The sequence below is a fragment of the Spea bombifrons genome, chromosome 2 (genome assembly GCF_027358695.1).
Source record: "Spea bombifrons isolate aSpeBom1 chromosome 2, aSpeBom1.2.pri, whole genome shotgun sequence".
Lineage (NCBI taxonomy): Eukaryota > Metazoa > Chordata > Amphibia > Anura > Pelobatidae > Spea > Spea bombifrons.
The window spans coordinates 125,235,810-125,258,444 of NC_071088.1; the positions used below are offsets into that span (position 1 = coordinate 125,235,810).

Below are 22,635 nucleotides of genomic sequence, written 5' to 3' on the forward strand. Positions count from 1 at the left end.
CCTTGGTTTCTTAAACGCGCACAATCTCTTTCAAAAATGTACATGCTGGTCATTTACACTTAAATACAAGAATTATTGTTAATATAGTAAATTCAAGATTCTAAATTTGCTTTTTTGGCAAAAAGAAAATTCATAAAGTTCACAAGGCACATTCGGAAGTGTCATTTTTCTTCCATAAAATTAAAATGTGTGCCTAAATAATAATTCCTTCTACCCATAGTGATTTTATGTAACTTCCTCATTCAGAAGTATGATGCTTTCGCAATAATGGTTGGATTTTGGCGGGCTATTTATATAGAGCAATTCTAGTGCCGTGTTTTTGATCTTATAACCATAGCAACCAATGAAGTGATCCAATCAGCAGGTAAATACCATAGGATGCTCTCGTGATAAGGCTATTTCTTACTTTGCGCCTATTGCTCTTTTTAAAGGGACCCACCTTTATTTTTTTTGTACACTGAAAACGTTTTAGTGTCTGCCGCTTTCCCACTATTTTTGTAATATCCACTGAGCTCAAGCCATTTGTATGTTTTAATAGTTCCATAATTTCTAATCTTATCGTATATGGGTAATGCATAAATGTGGCACAATGATATAATGATATGTATAAACAGAACTATCACTATATATATATATATATATATATATATATAAATATATATATAAATATATATATAATATATATAAATATATATATATAAATATATATACCGGTATATACACAACACAAACACACTATGGCTGCCCCAGTTAGCTTTGTAACTAGATACATACATAGTTACATAGGCTGCAATAAAGACATGCGTCCATCAAATTGAGCCTTTCCCATTTCTGTTCATTTCTTGCTGTTGTAAGCTCTTTTGAGTAGCCCCCCCCTCACCTTTTGTTTCTTTCAGTCATGTTATGTAATGCACTACCTGGTTATCCATTGTACAGCACCGTGTAATATACATATCATTATATAATAACCGTAAATGTTTATACCGGGTATGTTCCACTCTTTGTGGGATGATTGTATAACTTTTTTATTATTTATTTGGTGTGACATATTTTGTTGCTAAATCATGTTTCAGTTCTATTAATAATATATGATACCTGCTGTGCAAATCAAATAGCCCATGTAAGAATAATGGGGCACCATGAGTGGCGTAACAAACAATGCCTGGGCCCCCTGCAAGAATTACAGTGGGAGCCCCCCAAAAATGTTGGCGGTACCAGGAATGGCACATTGAGAGAGCTGGGGCCCCGCAGGGCCCCTAAAAAACTAGTGTGCACCATTCTGAGCAGTATTTGTGTCCTTATTAAAATGTGTTTCAAGTCACCTTCTCTATTAACCCTTTATCCCAGGTAAAGGAAGGACTTGGTTCTCAAGTGTGGTCCCTTGGGATCAATAAATATTCAGGCATTTGAGGGTTACTCTGTGAGGTAAAATTGGAAGAAAGAACACATTCCTTTCTTGGACTCCTTTGTCTATTAACTTTCTTCAAACACCACACATATAAGGGAAAGTAGCATTTACCTGTGCATAAAGGTGTGAGGGGACATTTAACACTGTAAGTGCCAGAGGACAGGGAAATGCACCTACCGGCACTGAAAGAGTTAAAAGTCATTTTTGAGGGTATGAATGAAAGGGTCATAGACTGCTCATTCATGATGAATAGACTCCTTAAGATGGGCTGTTGGGAACTGGCATGCAACAAACGTTGATTGTTCTGGACGAGAGTATGGGGCATAGGTGGGGTGAAAGGATGGGGCATGCGTGGGGTGAGAGGATGGGGCATGTGGAGGGTGAGAGGATGGGGCATGTGTGGGGTGAGAGGATGGGGCATGTTGAGAGTGAGAGGATGGGGCATGTTGAGGGTGAGAGGAGGGGCATGAATGGGGTAAGAGGATGGGGCATGAATGGGGTAAGAGGATGGGGCATATGTGGGGTGAGATGATGGGGCATGTGGAGGGTGAGAGGATGGGGCACATGTGGGGTGAGAGGATGGGGCATATGTAGGGGGAAAGGATGGGGCATGTGTGGGGTGAGAGGATGGGGCATGTGGGGGGGGTGACAGGATGGGGCATGTGGGGGGTTGAGAGGATGGGGCATGCATGGGGTGAGAGGATGGGGCATAAACTGGATTTGAGGGTGACTCGAAGGAGAGAACCTGAGCCCCTTATACCAGGGATTTAGTGTAGAGACGTCAATGGCAGGGGTGGGGCAATTGATGCTATTAGCCAAGGAGAGGTTATATTAGGGGTGTGAGAAGTTAGCTTTACATAATGAATGGAGATGCCCCAGGGACTCCGAGCGCTGCCCCACACTCCAGGATACTCCTTCCAGCCCTGCTCCTTAGAAGACACTGCTGTGTAGAAGTCATTCTGTAGGAGGCTGCTGGAGGAAGAGGACGTCCCGACACTGCTGGATAGTGCTTTGTGCAGGATAACGCTTCATCACTACTGTAACTCACAGCCTGGGGACCGGAGAGGACACAAAGCACTCGCTGGGAGCACAGATCACCTTTATTTATTATTAATACTCACAGAACTCGCAGCCTTGCTCTGTGAATTGTGACATTGAGGTTAGGATTGCTCAGCCATGTTAAGCTGTATGACGGTGGGAATGCTGTGCCTGCTCTTTGGATGTTTAATGCTAACAGGTAGGTGAATTTCTTTACTGGGAGTTTACAAGGTCAGGTATCCAGAAGAAGGTGCTAAAGGGTTCTAGAGCTCATCAATGATATATTTGATTGGAATTTCTAGACCTAGTGCAGTTATATGAAGTGAGCAGTGACATCATAAAATGCAGTGGCTGAGATTATACATTACCCCAGGTATAGGCAGTTCCAGCTGATACCCCTGTCGACAATGATGGTGGTTTATTCGTGTGAGTTTATTGTACGTTTGTGATTCAGGATTTTATCACTAAGAGAGGAAATAAGTTGTTAAAAAGAACCAACTCTCTCTGCATTTATTATCATTGTGGTACTGTGAGTAGTAGTAGTTATGAGATCCAACATATTCTGTAGCACTGATCAATGAGTTTGAAGCACATTGAGAGCCAACTGGGGTTACGTGAAACACAAAGGGTTAACTGAGCTGGCTCCTGAAAGGCTACCAGATTTGGATATGATTCATAACTAATTCAGGACCAGTGGGGGCATAAGTAACAAATTATCCTAAATAGATGATAGTGTTATCTATAGGGAGAGGGGTGTGTGGAGTCCAGAAATGATGTTAATTCTATAAGTATGCGGTTTCAAATGATTTAGTAAAAGTTAGATTTTGTACAGGAAAAAAATCATACAGAGATGTATTAGCCAATGACTACTGGTGTTGGACTAAAAACTTCTGGATTCGAATATTTTGTTTATTCATTTGTTGCTGCACAGTGTGTTTGATACAATTTAAAATGCTTTTTTTCATTATTTCTATTTTCCCATATATAGTTATCCTATTCAAATTTGTATGCTTTTTACAGCAGTTGCAAGTGAAATACTTTTTTTTGGAGTCAGTGATCCTTTTAAATGTAATGCAAATTCCTTAGCGCATTTTTTCACATATGTGTGTGTGTGTGTGTGTATATATATATATATATATATATATATATATGTACCGTTCAAAAGTTTGGGGTCACAGCTTTCATGGAAAACAAGGAAATTTGTAGCTGTGACATAATTTCAAAAGCGTTTTCTAATAATAAATTAGCCTTTTAAACTTAAACTTGGATTAGCGAACACAAGGTGCCATTGGAACACAGGAGTGATGGGATGTTCCACTAAAAAAACAGCTACATTAGTTATTAACAGCATTAACAACGTCTATTGTATTTCTGATGCATTTGATGTTATTTTAATGGCCAAAATTTATTTTTCTGTTAAAAACAAGGACCCCAAACTTTTGAACAGTAGTGTATATATTCACTTGGATACTCTGGAGGAGGCTGTTGGATTTCCCCTTTGCATGTACTCTGTTTCTCTGAAATCGCCTGTGTGGGTGAATTTAACAAGAGACCGGTGCTTTCTCAGAAATCCAGTGATTGATAGAGTGATGGTGACACACAAATCTTTGTGTAGGTGGGATGGCACCCAGCAGTTAAGCGGTTAAATGGTGACATACATATAGTCTTACAGTATCTCTGGTTTCAGGATCCTGGTTAAAATGGTCATAGCTTATGTAATTCTCCATATCATGTGGGAGTGTGAGTATGAGTGTGTGTGTGTGTGATGGGGGGTACACGTCTAATTTCTGGTTAGATGTCAGAATATCCACAAGGTAATTGTGATATACTAAACTGGGAAACGTTTTGAGCTACCAAAGATGCTTGGTTCCTCATTTTTGAGTGATAAAGCATTCGTCCTGTGTGCGAAAACATAGTTTAATGCCAACGAAATGCTACTGAAATGTATCAAATGAAATACTTTGATTATTGAAGATGATGGACTTTGATATGAATTAACCCTTTGAGTACCAACGGTATGAACAGGACATGGAAACAATTGAGCTTTCAGAATTTTCACAGTCCCAAGGGTTACAGAACGTGTGCAAGCCTTGCATATTTATTTTTCATGTTTTATTATATGCATTACTATCTAGTTGGCCAGCTGAAAAATGTCCTTTGTCTAGCACCATGCATTGTTTTTAAATCTTTTGATCTGAAATTTTCCTAAGCCTCCATCCCACTCACATCCCACTAACATTAACCTCCCTGCTTGCCACTAGCAAAATAAAGGATCCTACTTCTGGGTCCCAGCATTTAAGAGATGTTCATATTCATCCTGGGCATCCCTGAAGAATTATGTGTAAAGATTTAAAATTGAAATTTAAGTAGAACTTAGTAGTAACCTAATATGGCTCTTTGATCTTGCCACAACTATCTCCTCTTCAAGTATGACATACCTGCATTATTCTGCTACACCTAATCCAGGGTATTACTACACTAGTAGACAGTGTGCTACTAAAAAAAAATAGAACTTGAAAATATTTTGAAGAAGAGGTCATCTGAGAAATATATCAAACTTTAAGTTTGAAATAGAAATAATAAGGACCTTTTATGACCTTAAAATGAGTCATATTTAATTGGTAAGTATCCCTCGATTTTAATTTTAGGGGGAAAAGCAATTTCTGCATTTATCTTCAACTGTAAGATGTACTTCTCCTTTCAATTTAAATGAATCGTTTAATAGATTGATAAAGTATTATTGCAGTATTATTGCATACCCTGAGCAAACAAATGGTCCTCCAAAAGGTCCTTCAGAAAAAAACATGACTTTATTCAAGTAGAGATTTGTGAGATGTACTGTGACATACTAGTGAGAAAAGCATCAGTCTGATTGTAAAGGAGTCAGCAACTCAGCACCAGACTATGTGACCTTGAGAATTTGCCCATTCACCCCAAGACCCCGAGATAATCCTCCTGAAATTTGCATTTTTGTACTTCCACCAGCAGGAACTCTGGATCAATAAATGTACATTTAGTAAACATGTTTCTAAACAATTGGAAGTATTTATTTAGAGGTCTGTTGTAAAACTGATTATAGCTATTGCTGCCAACATTACATTAAGGAAAATGATTTAGAATTTGTATAACTAGTGATTAAATCTAATCTGTCCTGTTTCGTTAAATTACTGGCAAACGGATACGTGTTCATGCAGAAAGCTGCCAAAATAACTTTTCCAGTTAAGTACTTCACAGTGGATGCAACTTGTGCATAGTCTTAGATATTAAAGCCCTTAAGACGTGACTATTAAACTGCTAAACATTGAGGAAATAATAAGCTGGGAACCTTTCTTTAGAAGAAATGTACTAATTTATTATTAAAATTGTTTTGGTCAGTTTTGCTCATATTCACACTTATACAATATACATCTTGAAATGACACTGTATATTGGCCTTTTGCCTGTGTGCTTGGGGGAAGAATTTTCCTACAGCACATTTCCGATCAGTCTCCCTCTTCCTGTGTGGTCAGGAAGTACTCTCCTCCACCTTTAAGAAATGGTGTTACAATAAAAATATATCTGTGGAAATGATACGCCAGTCACCTCCAACCTTTATCCCAATCTCCCAGCCACTCCGTACCAGTTTACTCTTCCATGCTGCAGTCCGGCATGAATACAGACTACTCACAAGTGCAACCTACGTTCACACCAGTGGACATTCCTGTTTGTCCCACACTCCTTAAATAGACTTCTTCCTGATATTAAAGGAAATGACTTTCTCATATCCTCGGTTGTGTTCTTTCCAGCTACATTCCCTAAAATAGACCATTCGCTTCCTGTTACCTGAGTGCTTGCCTGCCTCTGCTATAAACACAGCCCTGCCTTTTTCACATTTGATTTCCTCTAACTCCCCATGATACTCTGTTATCATGGCTTATCTCGTGTCCTTTCCCCTCTTGTCTGCTCTCCCACTGAGCATCATAGACGTTGTGATGTCTCATGTCCTGCCTGGCTCTTAACCTAAATTTGGATAGACCACTTTTGTGCCAACTGCTGCTATTGTGGGACTTCAACTTCCATTCCACTCAACCTTTAGCATAAAATCTGTATACAACCTTGGTCTAGACATCTCGCAATGCAAAGTCCGATTTCCTTCTTCTTGCAGTTAATGTTATCTTTTGTCTACAGTGACCTGTCTGCTCTTTATTGCCTTCATTTGGTTTTCAGATATCAGAATCAGCCACTGGACCTGTTTTAATGGCAGCAAATGCGAGGGTGCTTTTCTTTCATCTATATTTTTTATTGCTTAAAATAAAACCCTTCACATTTTCCTGCTGAGTAGTAACATTAAAGGTGTTGTCCTGCTGAATTTAAGACTGTTTTGACTAAATACAGCAATAGAAACATCATAGTGCTGCTGAATCATAAAACACTTATCAAAAATGATCATAGTCATTTGACTCAAAGGTAAGCACTTCATCCATGGGGAAAGTCTTACACAGTGGACAAGTAACAGTGCAGCCAAAGATATTTTCTTGTCCTCTCCAAAACAGAAAGAAAGAAGAACTGTGTATTTAAAGCATACACAAGCATCCCAGGGGGGCAATGGGATTGCCTATTTATTTGGCCCGGTGTAATTGTACATTTTGTACAGGTCTTTGATGGAACTCAGCATCTCATCATGACAGAATAAGCTTGGATTATATAATACATGCAATGCTTATTCTACTGTGAACTTCGTAGGGGTTTGTAACCATTAGTATACTTGCAAGCTCTTGAAATCCAGTAATCAGACTTTGCACATATCAGCAGATATTATAAGATTTTAGTTTTCACACCAAGTCTAGTAACTTATGCGCAGAATATGATCTAATGCTGAGCCATGGAGATTCACTCCATTCTCAGTGTGAGTGAGCAGTTTTGTGGAACTGTAAACATTTATTTGCGAGTTTGGGATTGAGTAAGTAAACTGTGGGATAAGTCAAACTGGAGGGGAAAGTACAGCTTGGCACATGGAGCCATGAGCAGGTCATGCAAAAAGTCCCTTTCCACATGGGTAACATTGCATACAAATAACCGAACAATTCCTACCCTCCTCCAGTCTGTCTCCTCACTGACCTAACTTAGAACAGGACCACTTATCCATCTGAGAAGTTATGGCGCAGGGGTGGCCATGCCTGTTCTCTGAGACTGGGAAACTCAATAGGTTAGGTAATACGTTGCTTATTTACACACATGGTGTTTACATGCTAATTATAGGAGGGGAGGTATTCCATACAACCTTTCAACAAACAATAAAGAAATATCAAATTATATGGATATAAGATATAAGACCAGATGACTGCTTTAGAAACCTGTATTCATTGATTAGAACACAATGAGCACACAATTGCAGCAAGAGCACAATGAATAAAATTAGCCATCCTCAGGTTGATCTGTAACTTGCAGTTGCCTCAAATTTGTGGCAGGCCATCATGCATGACTGTGTTACCGGTGTTTATACAAGCATGTAACGAGCGTTTTAAATCAAATAATAGACTGGACTCGGTGGTAACTGAATAGCAATCCAGATTCATTAACTTAGACAAAATGTATCACTGTTTTTTATCTCATTTATTTTTGCATTTTATTACTTGTGATTGATTTAACTCCAGCATTGAATCAGGTCCCCCTTCAATATTTTGGTAAACTCTAAGCCCCATATATATAATGTAAAACATGTCTAACCAATGCGCTCCCCTCAACCGGCCAGTGTAGACTGATGGAGGTCTGCAGACATAGATTTAAATTCATGGCATCCCTTTTGTACAATGACCAATGGAACCCCAGATTTGGGCGGTGGCGGGGGGGTTGCAAGGGCGACAAGACGGCAGATGCCCCCTATGCTGCTCTTAATGAAACACTTGAGCCACTGCCTAGAACCGTTCCTGTGTTTTAACTGCAATTCCACATGTAGCCACCAGGAGTGACAGAGCTAAAATGACTATAGAAAGCATTCAACCCCTGACTGGGTCCTTTCTGTATTCCTTTTATGTATTTATCTTATGTAGATGTGCACAGGACAGGGATTTATTGTGCCCACTAAATATGATGAGTGTGTACCAAATGTTTTTTGGACACTATATTAATGGACCACTTGGCTGGAATATACCCCTGAGCTGAATGATGCTAATCTTCCCCTGTCTGTAGGCGTGCGTCTTTTGCAATTTGCAGAAAAAAATTAAAAATTGTTATTCCTCCTGAGGATACATTTCACAATTGAATTCATTTATTTCAATTACTGGTTGTATTATTTTATAATTTATGCAGAATCCGCCAGTATAAACACATCCGCACTTGCATCAACAAACACGTTCACCGTACTTCATCAAGTTCATTGCTCATGGTTGTTGTGCAATGAAGAAAAGTTACTAGAATGCTTAATGCTATTTAACCTACTTGGGACCCAATATTATTTTATAGTCAGTACTGCTTTACCAACTACAGTTAATTTTCTATTAGCCATTTGGCTACTCTAAAACTGACATCTGATGTCTCCAAGCATTGCATAGTTCATTATGTCATATGGATAGTAGCAGCGGTATATGAATGTAGCTGTAATTTAATGCCGGCTTTGCATATACCCAATGGTGGACAACTGACAGGACACAGCATGGAAAATAATGAACACGAGGCAGAAGATATCCCTTTATAGCATAATTGTGGCTGCATTATCAATTACTACTCTCAACATTGGGTCCTTATCAGCACATCCTGTTCTTTATCTCTTCTTTGTATCCTTAATGTCACTTAAAGATTCGTTCCAGACAATCAATCAATCTGGTCTCCTAAAGAAATATATTTCTATTAGGTGACAAATTATATCTCTATCTTTTGGTTTTGTTTGTTTTCCAAGCATCACATCCGTTATTTAGTTTAGTACTTCTGCAAAATGTTTCTGTTAGAGTCAAGAGTGTCAAGCCGCAGGATACAGATCTACCTGGTGTTCAGCAGAGCACTTGGAGTGTTGGCCAGAGATACACAATTTTAATGTGATAAGGAATATTCTAGTTAGTATCAGGTACTCAATGATGAGTTGCCTACACCACCTGATTTAACCCACCCTTTTGGAAAGAGTGTTTGTGGTCGATGACCATACCTGGGAACTTCCCATGGTATACTACCTGGAGCTCTTCTTCTAGGTAGTGGCACCATGAACGGAGGCATGGCTAACCATTCAAAAGATGGGGCTAGCTACACATATAAGCATGGCTAGAAAAGTAAAGTACATGGGAGTGGACATGTCCAAAATGCTGCTCCCCTACCCAGAAAAGAAGGGGGGGTAACCCGGAGAATTGGTGAAGAACACTCCAGGTCTTCCATGGAAAATTATCAGGCATCTTGGGGACGGAATCAGGGCCTAGGGATTATTTTTCTAGTAGATTGCACGTTAGTCAAATCTGTGTAATGTTTACTTCAACTTCAGTTGATGTAAAGTCTCGGAAATCAAAGCAAACACATGATTGGAATCTAGAAATTCCCATCAATTTATCTTTTCTGGAAAATATATTTTAAATAAACTGTCAAATGCTATTTGAAAATGGGTTGTGGTCTGAATTCAGAAAAAAAACCCAGGTTTAGTACGGTTTAGAAACTGCTGTTTCACTGGATCCGGCTAATTCGACACATGCCGAGACGTTTATAAAGCAAAATGGGACATGATGTCACTAACTTGTGATGTGGTGCACACAAAGCAATTTCTTAAATTGTTTTTCGCAGAAAGAATATTGATTAAGTAATGTGTTAACTACTTTTTGGCATAAACCTCAAGTGTAGAAGTGATGGGGAAATGGAAGGAATTGTTTTAATATGCAGATACTTCCAGGAATCGTAGGCAGCTTCCTGGTGTATCTGTACCAGGGGAGCTCCCCTCAGAGGTATGTCTGTGTAAGAACCTAACGCTATCTATAATGCTCAAGGACCGGGCCTGCGTAACTCACATGCCTTTGGTGCATTTATGGGCTACCAGTAGACAGAAAGGTGTTACCGTGTTACTGAGAAGCGCTCCATGTGGGAGTATTTAAGCAACCAAGACATCTCTGCTGCTATTTTTAAGTGAGCTAACCTATTAGTATTCATGGAACCGTTTGTTTAGTCATACATACCTAGTTTCAAGACCTCATCATACAAAGGGACCTCTGAGGTTTTGAAAGCTAACATCACTCATTATGTGACAAAAATATTAAACACATATAATATTTGTGTATTGTTATTATATGTGTATTGTAAATACGGTATATAGCATACCATAAAACCTAGATTTTAATTTCCGTAGGAAATGTATGTTTGTCCTCTAACTATATTTGTTATTGGACAAACAGGGTAAATGTCAGATGGCCGGTGCCCAAAGTTGCGTCCCATATACCATTATTCCAGTTTGTGCGGAAGGTACAGTCGGATATAGATTTCAGCGTTAAGTTTGTGGCTGACTGCTGGTTACACGTGGCTGCACACTGTGCAAAAGTCTCATTTACTGTATTAGCCGCTGGCCTTAAAGTGCCAGAGCTGGTTTTAATTCCAGTCAGCTCCTGGTTGAGGTACTTGAATCCGAGGTGCAGCTCAACTTTCTTATTGGCTTTTTTTTATTAATGAATATTCCGGCTTAATCTAAGAAAATCAAGACTTTTATGGATGAAGATAAACCTTTAATTCTAAGTCAATACGTTTTTATGATTTGCTTTTTTTATTGTTATTGTAAAAAAAAATGAGTATAATGTAACCATATTTTAAAGTTAAGAGTTTGGTTGGGATTTTGCTTTCACCATTTTCCTGAATTATGAAAAACTACTAAAGAGAATTGTTGGAATTTACTGACTGCTCATTTTTCAAACTATCTACATAACTGTTGCTCAGCCTTCTATGAAATACCTTTCTGACAATATGCAGTGTACCAGAGTCCCAATTACTGTTGTGTCACCAAGAAATATAAATACTGTTCTTGCGCTCGCAACTATCTGCCAAGAATGTTTTCTTCCAACAAAAAAAAAAGCCCGAAGTTGCAAGCGTCTCTTGTTATGATTTGTGATGATATCAGTACTTGGTCATTTCCAGCTTTATGGCACAAGTGGCATGTAAGGACATAATCACGAGCCAGAGAGCTGAACTGCGATTGAGTTTCCTTTGACGTACATAGAGTTTCCCTCTATTTCTCATCGGTTCAGTGCTTCCATTTGTGTTACCAGGGAGCCTTAGTGATAAAAGCTTTTTTAAGATTTCGCACATCTAGAGTTGTTGAGGATTGTGAGTCAGTTGCCACCCTGAAGGATTTCTCTAAAGTTTCCATTTGTACCTACGAAGCCTAATGGCTTCCAGCCAGTTAGGCATAGTCCCAATGTCTGTAGACGCAGATATATGTAACATTAGTGGAAGTCAGGACACTCAATAACCCCGCAATAACCCCTTCATACTACATTGTTTATTAAATGTTTTTCAGGGGGATAATTGACTTTCTGGAACAGTTATACATATTACAATGATTACCTATTGTTAAGTATTGTATTGGGAAGATGATGCTTTGGTGGTCACCAAGCTGCACATGTTTGTGAGACACAGGTAGTTATTGCACTGAAACTTGATATTACAGATTAAACGGATCAACTTTATGAGTTCACAATACAGTATGAGGGGCACTTCTGCTGAGCTTGCCTCTACAACAAGAGCTGATCCATGGTAATGCAGGTATAAATTGGTGGGATGACCGTCAAGGAATGCTTTACTTTCTCTTGTGTAAAGATATTCCAGCAAGGTTCTCCTTTACTATAGCTTGTGCATTTGATCGTAAATGGGAGTATGACAAATAGACATTACTTTGAGTTGACTTGAGCAACTTGCTGAACCAAGAAACTTTAGTGAAATACACCAGGACTGTGGATGGAATAAACCCAGTAAGCTTCCGTAGAGAAGGGCCACATTTGCACTGCATGATTAAGGTGGCTTTGTCGTGTTTTCCAAATCCTACAATATGCAATCTAGATTGTAAACGTTTGAGCAGGGTCCTCTTTACCTATTGTTTCTGTAAGTCAGATTGTTATGTTATGTGCCACTTGTTATGTCCTGCTTCCCCATTGGACAGTGCTGCGGGATACGTTGGTGCTATATAAAACAATAAATAATAATACATATGAGAAACCCATTTATTATACGTTTACTTGTGCTAAAAGTTGTGAAAGTGTCAGTTTCTCTTTAATTTAGCGAAGTTACCTTTTTCAACAGGACTCTTATTTATATAATGTAACTCTAGAAAACAAACAAAAATTTGTTTGTACAGTGGCAGGAAAAAGTACCAATGGGCAGTGGATATTCTTTATCCATACCAGTATATTACAGGTATAATGAGTCTCGTGTTAAAGTTTTATGGAATCTGTTGAAGTTATATGATGTAAACACATATTACAGTGCCGTGCTACACAATAAACAGCCACTTAATATTATTTCATAAATATATAGCTAATTTTTTAATCATTTTTCTCATTAGGTCATAGTTCTGCTTCCAGGGCACCCAAGCTCAATATAAAAGCAAAGGAGATAGTTATACACGCAGGCCAGCCGCTTCATCTCACGTGCAGGTAAGTGTTTCTTACTTTATCTGTAGTTGTAAAAGTTCTACATGCCAATTGCATACTTGGCAACTCTCCAGGTTTGACGTGGAGTCTCTGGGTGAACCGCTGCTTCCCGGGGTCTCTGAGTCAGTTCCCCATTCTGGCCACATCCACTTCCCCCTCGTACAATCTATTTAAGGTTGTCTGTAGCTATTCCCACACCTGTGCACACCTAACCTTGTGAAGCCTCTCCCCAGAAGAATGTGCGCTCCAGATAACCATAGGAAGCTCTGAGCTATGAGCTATGGTCACCATAGTAGTGATGTCTCCTAAAACTGGCTAACCAAATTTCTCACTAGATTAGGTTACCAGAATAACTACTCCTTCCATGATCGTAGATATTTATTTGTGATCGCAATATTATGGCTAATGTTAAATGTCATTCTTTTACAGTGGTGAAGAAAATGTTTTTTGGAAATTCTCAGCCGTTTTAGGCAAGGATAGTAAAAGACTGCATATTACACAGAACGTCTGTGAAGGGCATCCCAAGAAAGTGTGCCGAAGGCGCCTAACCTTGAGAAAGGCTCAGATAAACGATACAGGGTTTTACAGCTGTGAACTCTATTCATCATTCAAAAGACCAGCAAGGAGGGACCTGTCTACTTCTATATATGTATTTATTACAGGTAATGAGGTGTTGGTTTTTTATAAATGCTTTAACATAAATTATATAAAATAACATAGTGAAAGGAGTCTAAGTGGTCCGACTTTGTCATTGGGGTTTATTCAATAAGCCGAGGAATAGAGCAGTCCACTATCCCACTTTTGCTATTAATGGGGATCACAGGACGGTTGGGGAGTTCCTCTATTATCCTCCGACTGTGGGCTGGGATATGATGTAAGGTAGGTAGATTGGTCTTGCTCTGCCCCACCCTGCCTCTAGACATACCACTTTGGACACCATCTTGGTGGGCATGATATATTACTTTGGAACTTGGCACCATAGTCAACTTCATCAACTTCATCAACATTCTATTGTGTAGAATGACGCTTTTATTAACTATGTCTAATTATCAATGCGCACACAAAATTTTATTCAAACAGGGTGTTTCTCTTTTTCCAAGCGATAGTTTCCTTGTTTGCTTGTTGAATTGATGGCAAAGTTACAATCCTTGGCTGAACTCTTGCAGCCCTGGTTTATCCTTTTGGCATTCTTCACTTCCCCTGGGCCAGACATCCCCTATGGCAGTCTCTGGAAGTAAAGAGCTGGAGGAGGACACAGTTGAGAAATGTCTCTTTTAGCTTCCATTCTCTAAACTCATGTCCAAACTGTGATGAACCCAAGGTAATAAAGGGGAGGAGATACATTGTTGGAAAACACAACTAACATTTGACAGTTTGGCTGTTTTAGTGGAAGGATGCAGGTTCTTCACATCCCTGCTCTTCATGGCGCCAGCCATTCCTGCTCCAATAATTAATTCCATGTTCTCCTGACACTGTTTGTATTAATAAATGTTATTGGGAAGAGGGGGGGGGTTGAATCTTCTTCTCCCTAGTTGGACTTTCTTAGCCCGTTGGTCAAAGGGTTAACAATATAGCAAAGGATATTGGTTTAGAAAGCGGGCTGTCACCGTGTGTGGTGACATTGTGTCTGCGGACAGTCTCGAGAACGCCTCTTCCTCCACCTTGTAGTGATATCTGCGGCTTGAGTGCAGGAAATCACTGCTGCAAGTTTTCGAAAAATTGTTTTTTAATTCCAGGGCATGAATGAATATGTCCCGAGGGGCCGGTAATAATTAGTTCTACAGATGATTAAAAGTAAAGCGCTTAGCGAACTTTTCACGCATCCATCAACTCTGAAAAACAACATCCTTATTTAAACTGTAATTTCTTCCCAGTAAAAGGTAGAGGAAATTATAGTAATTTACACATATTTTGGTCGTTACCATGGATACCATCCCTTTTGCTATGTGATAAACATGAATTACATATTTCCCTCAAGGACCTGATATTTGTCTTAGATTTTGTAATAAGCGAGGAATCTGCTGTTTACGCTTTAAACTAGGCAGCCACGGAACCTCCTAAACTAATATATTTATATTTATTAGTACGGGTGGATTTATAATTACAAAATTCGCAATAGAGTTAATTCAAAGAGCTGTTACCAAGGCCTTTTATGTGCCATTATTATTATTATTATTAATTAATTAATTTATTTATTTATATTAGCCATTATACAGCTGCGACCAGGACTTAACAAGTCGTGCATCACAATATGGACCCAAAAGGAGGACCCTGCTCAAACCACATAAAATAAACTCTTTTGAGCCATTTGAAATGTTGAAAAATATGTAAAAATAATACATCCTTGTTTATCGGCAATCATGGTGATATCTTGTTTGTTTAATGATCAGTCATTTTTTTTTTCTTCCAGAACCAAACACACCATTTGTAGAGATGCACAGGAACATACCCGGGGTCGTACGCATGATTGAAGGAGAGGAGCTTGTTGTTCCTTGTCGGACGACGTCTCCAAACATAACTGTCACCTTTAAGAAGGTCAGATTCACAGATTATGTGTTGCTGTATCCTAGATTGATAGGGTTAACTTTGGAGTAGTAGCTGGCATTTTTTAACAATGAAAGTAGGCGGCAGAACCGAGCTGTTCATTTTAAGGTTTATTCACTAAACTGTGAGTTTTTAGTAGATGCAAGCTGAAAAACTATGCATAGTGAAAGGTCACCTTTATGAAGTTTATCCTCAGAGAAGAGTTGCGCCGGCCATGTATCATGTATAGTCCAATAAGTGAGATTTAGAAAATATGTCAACATCCTTAGCTGTGAGAGGGTATATAATAAAAACATTTAAATAGAAATATTCAAGGAGATTAAGAGTTTGGTAGATCAGTAGATCAGTCTTCCAGAAGAGGTGGTAGAGGTTAATGCAGTGAGGGAATTTAAACATGCTTGAGACTAGACCAAGGTTTGAGTTTCTCGCTGATTTAATGATGCATGATACAGGGCTAGCTTCGCCCTTCTTGCAAGTGCAACTAGAAAACTAGAAATTGGCCAAAATGAGTAGGATTTGGCAGTTAGAGCATTTTAGTTCGTTCTGTAGGAAAATTGTGGCCGAGTCAGATCTGCTCCGTATTATAGTCCTGTTAATGTATGTGAATCACACTTGCAATGGTCGCTTTCCTCCATCGTCGTGTAGGTCCTGGGCCCAAAGGAGGTGTTTTTTTTTTAATTATCGGTAGCTTATACACTATACAGTCTTTATTAATATTTCCTACACGGTACATCACTACTAGTCACAAAGCGATTCATCTTTCTTTATGGTTACTTTAACTTAATGTAGAGCATTTTTGGAATGAACTGATTTGCAGAGAATTTCTTTAAATAATCCTATAGCAAAGAAACCTAATTGTGCTGGTTATCTGATGCCATTACATTTCCCCTGAAGCTATACAGCTATTTTAAGTTCCCTTTTTAATGTAACAAAGCACTCTTTTAAATTGCATTACAGTTTCACCTGAAAGAACATCAGTAACAGAAACCTAATGATATTTGTGTAGGAAGGAATGTTATTTTGTGGACGATGTTCAAGGTTCATATTCTCATCTTCATTCACGTGGACAATCTGCATTGTCCTCAGAACTTTGAAGTAAGACGTTAATGTCCCTGTTCCTCAAGTGTTGAACTTTGCAGCTGGCAGAACAGGCCAAAGTCATTAGGACCACATCCTGTGTTGACAGGATTTTACAAAGTTTTCATTTTCAGTCACGTTTCTCACATCCTTATCAGATCGTCTGTGCCTTCCAATGACTTGGGTCAGCCCTGCAGAATATTTCACGTTATGTAACCTTAGTAATGTATCTGTGATCGGGGGAAACCTTGGGATAATAGAGAATCTGTTCATAAATTAAAGTGTAGAACAAAAGTGTATGACTTGAGGCTGGTTCTGGAGGACTCTACTGAGTTGAAGGACACCAGACCTATGATTGACTTTATTACTGGTACTACGAATTTGATATTATTATCACTTGAATTTGGGTTAGATATTTGTGGATACATTTACGTCACAACAGTTTGGGCTTTCCATGTGCACTTGTTTTTAGAGCCAACTAGTTGCGTTGTATATGATGAGCTGGTATGCAGGATCTTTGGAAAGTTCTCCTGCAACTTTAATTCTGTATTAAAACTTGTATATAATACGTGGTTGCATAACCCAATATTTTTCATCTATTTAGTGCATATATATATATATATATATATATATAATAGAAAAGTTTGTAAACATAATTGATGTTATGTGGAAATAAATGATTGGTGTGTTATGTTCTATATCTCCATTTTCTATGGCTTTTGTGTATATATATATATATAGAAAGGCTGCCTGTCTTTTAAAAAGTTTTAAAAGTGCTCTTATCAGATTTTCCTCCTGATTGTTAAGGCATACCAAGTGTGCTGGTATCTGGATAGCTGTAAAATCAATGGAGGTCTGTGTTGTTGCCCTCCATAACTTTCTGTAGCTCAGCACTGCAAGGTGTCTCTTCGGGTAAGAAGATTTGGACACCTGAAATGGGGGAAGGTCCGGACTGGCCATCTGGCACACTGGGCAATTGCCCAGTCAGCTGCTGGCCAACAGTGCCCCATACTCACTAGATTGCAGATTATGTGCTGCTGTGTGCGTCTGCCGGCTGGATATGCTTGGACACACTAGCTCAGCATAAAAATGTAATATAGGGCTTTGCTCCATAATTGCTCTTTATGAATCACCCCCATTGCATGTTATATGCTGAAAAAATCAGTATGCATACATAGTACATGTGCAGCTATATCACGTCCAAAGATTAAACTCTTTACAATTTTGATTTAGCGTCATTTCCAGTGTTAGTAATCATTGTAGAGAATTCAGGATCCTATTTATAGGCAGATGAAAGCTCCAAAAATAGAGTTTGTTGCTTCTTTTTTGAGACACACAAGCAATTGTTTGCATGACACTTGTAACAACAGCGAAGATTAGAGGCTGAGACAAATGTCGGTTCCCATTAAGGCGATGCATGCGTGTGTACGTATAGGAAGTCCAGTTCTTTTAGGATATTCTAAATTTATAGAAATATAATTAGATGTCTGCACAACTGTTATAGTGATTTAAAGCATCAATGCGAGCCAAAAATAAAGCAAATCACTGTGCAAAGCTCCTTAACAGTAGTGCATTACGAGAGCGTGACCTTCAGTTTTTTCCCTTGTTTTCATTCATCTAATTTTCAAAATGACCAAAAAATAGTTTATGAGGTTAATCTGTATTTCCTACCTTTTGTATATTCAGGAAAAAGCAGTCTTACAGTCTTTATAGTAATAATAAAACAATATCCAGGTTTAGAATGGGTTGCCCAGTCTTGGGTAAACTTGCATTGGACAGTGAAATTGTAGGGTTCTGAATCTTTATTTGGCCTTCTGAAAAACTCTGTCCTTCATGTCTAGCAGATGTTCCAGGTGACAACTTTTGTTTGTTTGTTTTATTCTCTGATATGCTTCTTGTATTCTAGATGTTCTTTATACTTGGTGGGCATGCAGTTCTTGTATGGTTTTAAAAAGTAACAATGCCTATAACCGGTCCTGAAATGCGACCTTTATTATAATTTTAATATGTCCTAATTAAATATTGCGTATCACTGCGCTTTATTTTTGTTTGTTATCTAACTATATGCGTTATTTATCTAGATGAATAGTGGTGTACTTAAGGCTGACGGACAGAACATTATTTGGGACTATAAAAGAGGATTCATAATCCCCAAACCAACATACAGATTTATTGATCTCCTGAGTTGCGAGGCGACAGTCAATGGATCTGTTCACAGTACAAAATATATCATAATCAGACTAAGTGAGTAATTTATTATTAGTATACGTTAATTATTCTTTCAATAATAATTATTCTTTCAATGTTATGGTGACTTAAAAAAATAATTTCCTATTAATCACTTACAGCCAGTGCAATTCACAGCATGCAGCTTAACGTGTCAAGCTCCATCAGACTGTTGACGGGAAATTCTCTTTCCATTAACTGCACTGTTACAGCTGACTTAAACTCAAGACCTGAAATACAATGGGAATATCCCGGACTGGTGAGTGACTAAAATTCTATGCTTCTCAAGTATCTCTCATGTCAAGGGATAGTGCCTCTTTTCCATTCCAAATCCCAGTATGAGGGAACAAAATGTTTAAATGAGGGTTTATTTCTCTGGAGCTCCCTGCTTCCTGCAAAGTCTATTTTGTTCCCCTCGGCTGCCGAATAATTAATTGTGATTATTTATTTTTATTGAAAGTATGCTTATGTCACAGATGAATAAATGTAAAAAAAATACCGTTGTCTTTTAGAACATAATTAGTCTTTACATTATGAGTTTCGTGTTCTTTTTTGTACATGATGTTTTGTACACACCATATTGACATACCAATTGAAAGTTAAGTGTCTCACCACTGATTATTAAATGGGCAAAACAATCTTATTTTGTAGAAGAAAAGAAAACTTGCTTTCATAATTAATCGGATGGACAGATCAAACCCCAAATCAATCACATTCTACAGCATACTATTTATTGATAAGGTCCAGAGAATTGATGAAGGACAATACATCTGCGCTGCAAAGAATGGTCAATTAACAAAATCGGTTAACACAACAGTACGCATTCATGGTAAGATATGTTACATAGTGCAAATGATGTAAGATGCAGTATTGGTTGAATCGGGACTTTAACAGAGTATTTTTGTGTCCAAAGAATTACAGTACAGATAGCTGTCAATGAGGTCTATTTACATAGATCATTGTGAGAAGATTGTTGAGACTCACTTTAGACTCAAGCCCCAGGAGCCTGCAGGCCAAACAATAATAGAGAGGGGCATCTCCAGTGCAGTAGTATGAATGTGCTCCTGAAATATTAGATGGAGCATTTTACTGTTGGGAATGGCCACAGGTGGTGGACTACGATGCTGTTTTTGAAGGCACAGCTTCTGGTTGTCTTACAGCTAGATGACCAGAAGAACCTGGAATTAACTATCCATCTCCCATTTCTTTTTAGGGATTCAGGCTCCTCCAGAACGTCCCACCAATGGCAGTAAATAAATACTGTGTAGACAGGGGGAGCCTGATCCCTTATGGAGATACTTTAAGGGTATGAAAACTTAGTGCTGCAAGTTACAAGCAGCACTACTGATATTTTGTAAATTAAGCATTTTCACTTTACTTTTAAAAGGTATACAATAATTCCACGATACATAGATGGGGTTCAATATGTCAATGCATGCAGAAATAAGATCTGTACTCGCAGTTACAATAAGTTTCATTCATATTCATCTGCTGTTGTATAACGCGTGTCAGCGTTAAGTCAATTCAAAGGCCCATTGTTTTAACATTGTAGTTCATAGCTGTTCTTTTAAACTGTTTCTGAATAAGATGAGCGTAACCAGGGTCAATGGGATGTTTATGTGGTGACTCACGAACTGAGTCACTTAAATGAGTCAGTTTTTCGGAGGAACCAAAAAAAAGTATACAATTTATGCTGATAAGACAAAGAGAATTCCAGAAGATAAACAGCCTTGTCTATTCTGCGCCATTACTGTTTTATATAAAACTAGTTTATCTTTACTATAAGTGGGTCTATTTTATTGAATGGGTGTTATCATGCAAGGCCACAAGAAAAATCTGGTGTGTAGATTCCAAAGGGTTAAAGCCCAAATATTTCCTAGCATGACGTTCTTCCGCTTAATGTGCAATTTTTGTTATATTCAAGCGATAAAACTTGTCTGTAACTGAATACTTTCCTTTAAGAAACGGATTGATGTAATAGCCTGGTCCACCAATACAGGCTTTTGGTAGCTCTTACCTCCTTGAGCATAGGTCAATCAAATTGATGTCCAACGTGGAATAAGCCCGATTACTGACCATCCACTGCTTGTCCACTCTCTGTTCTACTTTGTGGTTGCTAGCAAACTAAAACTGATATTTTAAAAGTCTAAACTATAATAAAAATACCTTTTTTTTAATTTTGTCTCCAGCAAAGCCATTCATTAATGCAAAACCCAAACATAAAGGCATTTTAGAAGCTGTTGCCGGCCAAAAGTCTTACCGTATTTCGGTGAAAGTGAGAGCCTTCCCTTCACCAGAGGTTAGATGGTAAGTTCAACATTTCCTGTTGCCTTCTATTTCTAAATGGTTTATATCTGGAATATAAATCTGGAATATATATACTACTATTACCTCCCTGATTGATATCCACTTAAATGAACATGTTTTCTGAGATATTCCTTTGCTTAGGATTCCAACAATGTGAAAATCGGATTCTATTAATTTACCAAATGGGCAATATTGATTTCATATAGTGCTTATAATAGACTGATGTGAACCTCGTCACTTGCATTGTATTCTAATTCTCTTTGTGATTTACCTAAATTAACTATTGTTGTCGGTTCTTGGCAAGAATGGAAAATATTCTAAAATTAAAGGTTCAGAACACCTTAATTAAACAATGTTATCTATAGTTGATCTAAAAGTGCATTAAAATCCGTTTAATGTATTAACACGAAACAAAGGTTTGCGTGAGAAATGTAATTAGGAAAACAAATATTGAGGCTCCTTGTTTCCAAGCTTTCACTTCTTAAAATAGCAATGGAGAGACAATAAATAGCTGAACTTACTTGTCGCTTACGGTCAGAAATGAGGAATTTGCCTTTTACTTATACGCAGAGTCCATGTTTAGGTTCTGAGTCAGCGGCGTTACACAAAGTGCTATGCCCTCTGCAAGGTGTCTTGAGGATTGCGTCCTATTACATGTATCGGTTAATGTCTGAAAAGCTATATCTTAGAACATGCCATTATGAACGTATGGAATTCATAGTCACTGAAGAGCCAGGGCATGATAACATACACTTTATGTTTGTCTAGTAACAGATCTCAGTTGCGCCAGCTTCAGTTGTATAGTAAGAAGCTCTAGGGCCTCTTATACCCTTCTGCACCCTTGGCCTCCAGAGGTTTGCACCATGTCCCAGTTCTAAACCATTATCCTCGTCCAGACAGCTGTATTGGTGCCTTCACCACCGCTGCTGGATGACAATTCTGTGCATTTGCCATCTTTTCTCTAAATAGTATTCGCAGTTGATGCAGCTGTTCTATCATTTAACTTCCCAGCATGTAAACTTAGCCTGGTTGTCCTTTGTCCATGATGGTAGGACTGGGCATGTCAATGCATCTCTTCATACCTAAAAGTCATTGTGCTGCATCTATTACATTATTGGGTGCAGTATGAACAAGGACCACCATTCTCAACAAGCATCCTGTTCTAAGGTTCCTCAGCTTCATATATAAAGCTATTTATTATTTTTAATCTTTTAGTTATATAGCACCAGCAACTTACGCAGTGCCTCATACAATACATATATTCAACGGGTCTAACAAAACTAGACAGACTAAGACAAACTGATTGATTCTTTTATCAAATGCAAATGGTTTCAGATGTCCCATATTCATATCTTGTTCAATCCAACCGAATTAAATGAGTTGGCTCTTTTAAACATGTTTAAATCTACAATGCAGAGGTCATATTAATAAGGGTTACGAATGGTACTTGTGGGAG

General features: G+C 38.3%; 1 protein-coding gene across 1 annotated transcript in view; it reads left to right on the plus strand.

Moving 5' to 3' along the window:
- Positions 1-2,389: 2,389 nt before the first annotated feature.
- Positions 2,390-22,635, plus strand: part of FLT1 (fms related receptor tyrosine kinase 1) — a 31,087-nt gene continuing 10,841 nt past the window's right edge. Inside the window, exons 1-8 of the mRNA XM_053456395.1 lie at positions 2,390-2,645; positions 12,938-13,028; positions 13,455-13,687; positions 15,436-15,560; positions 18,728-18,890; positions 18,995-19,131; positions 19,524-19,701; positions 21,062-21,179. Coding sequence (XP_053312370.1) covers positions 2,585-2,645; positions 12,938-13,028; positions 13,455-13,687; positions 15,436-15,560; positions 18,728-18,890; positions 18,995-19,131; positions 19,524-19,701; positions 21,062-21,179 — 1,106 coding nt within the window. The 5' untranslated portion in view covers positions 2,390-2,584. The remainder of the gene's footprint in view (positions 2,646-12,937; positions 13,029-13,454; positions 13,688-15,435; positions 15,561-18,727; positions 18,891-18,994; positions 19,132-19,523; positions 19,702-21,061; positions 21,180-22,635) is intronic.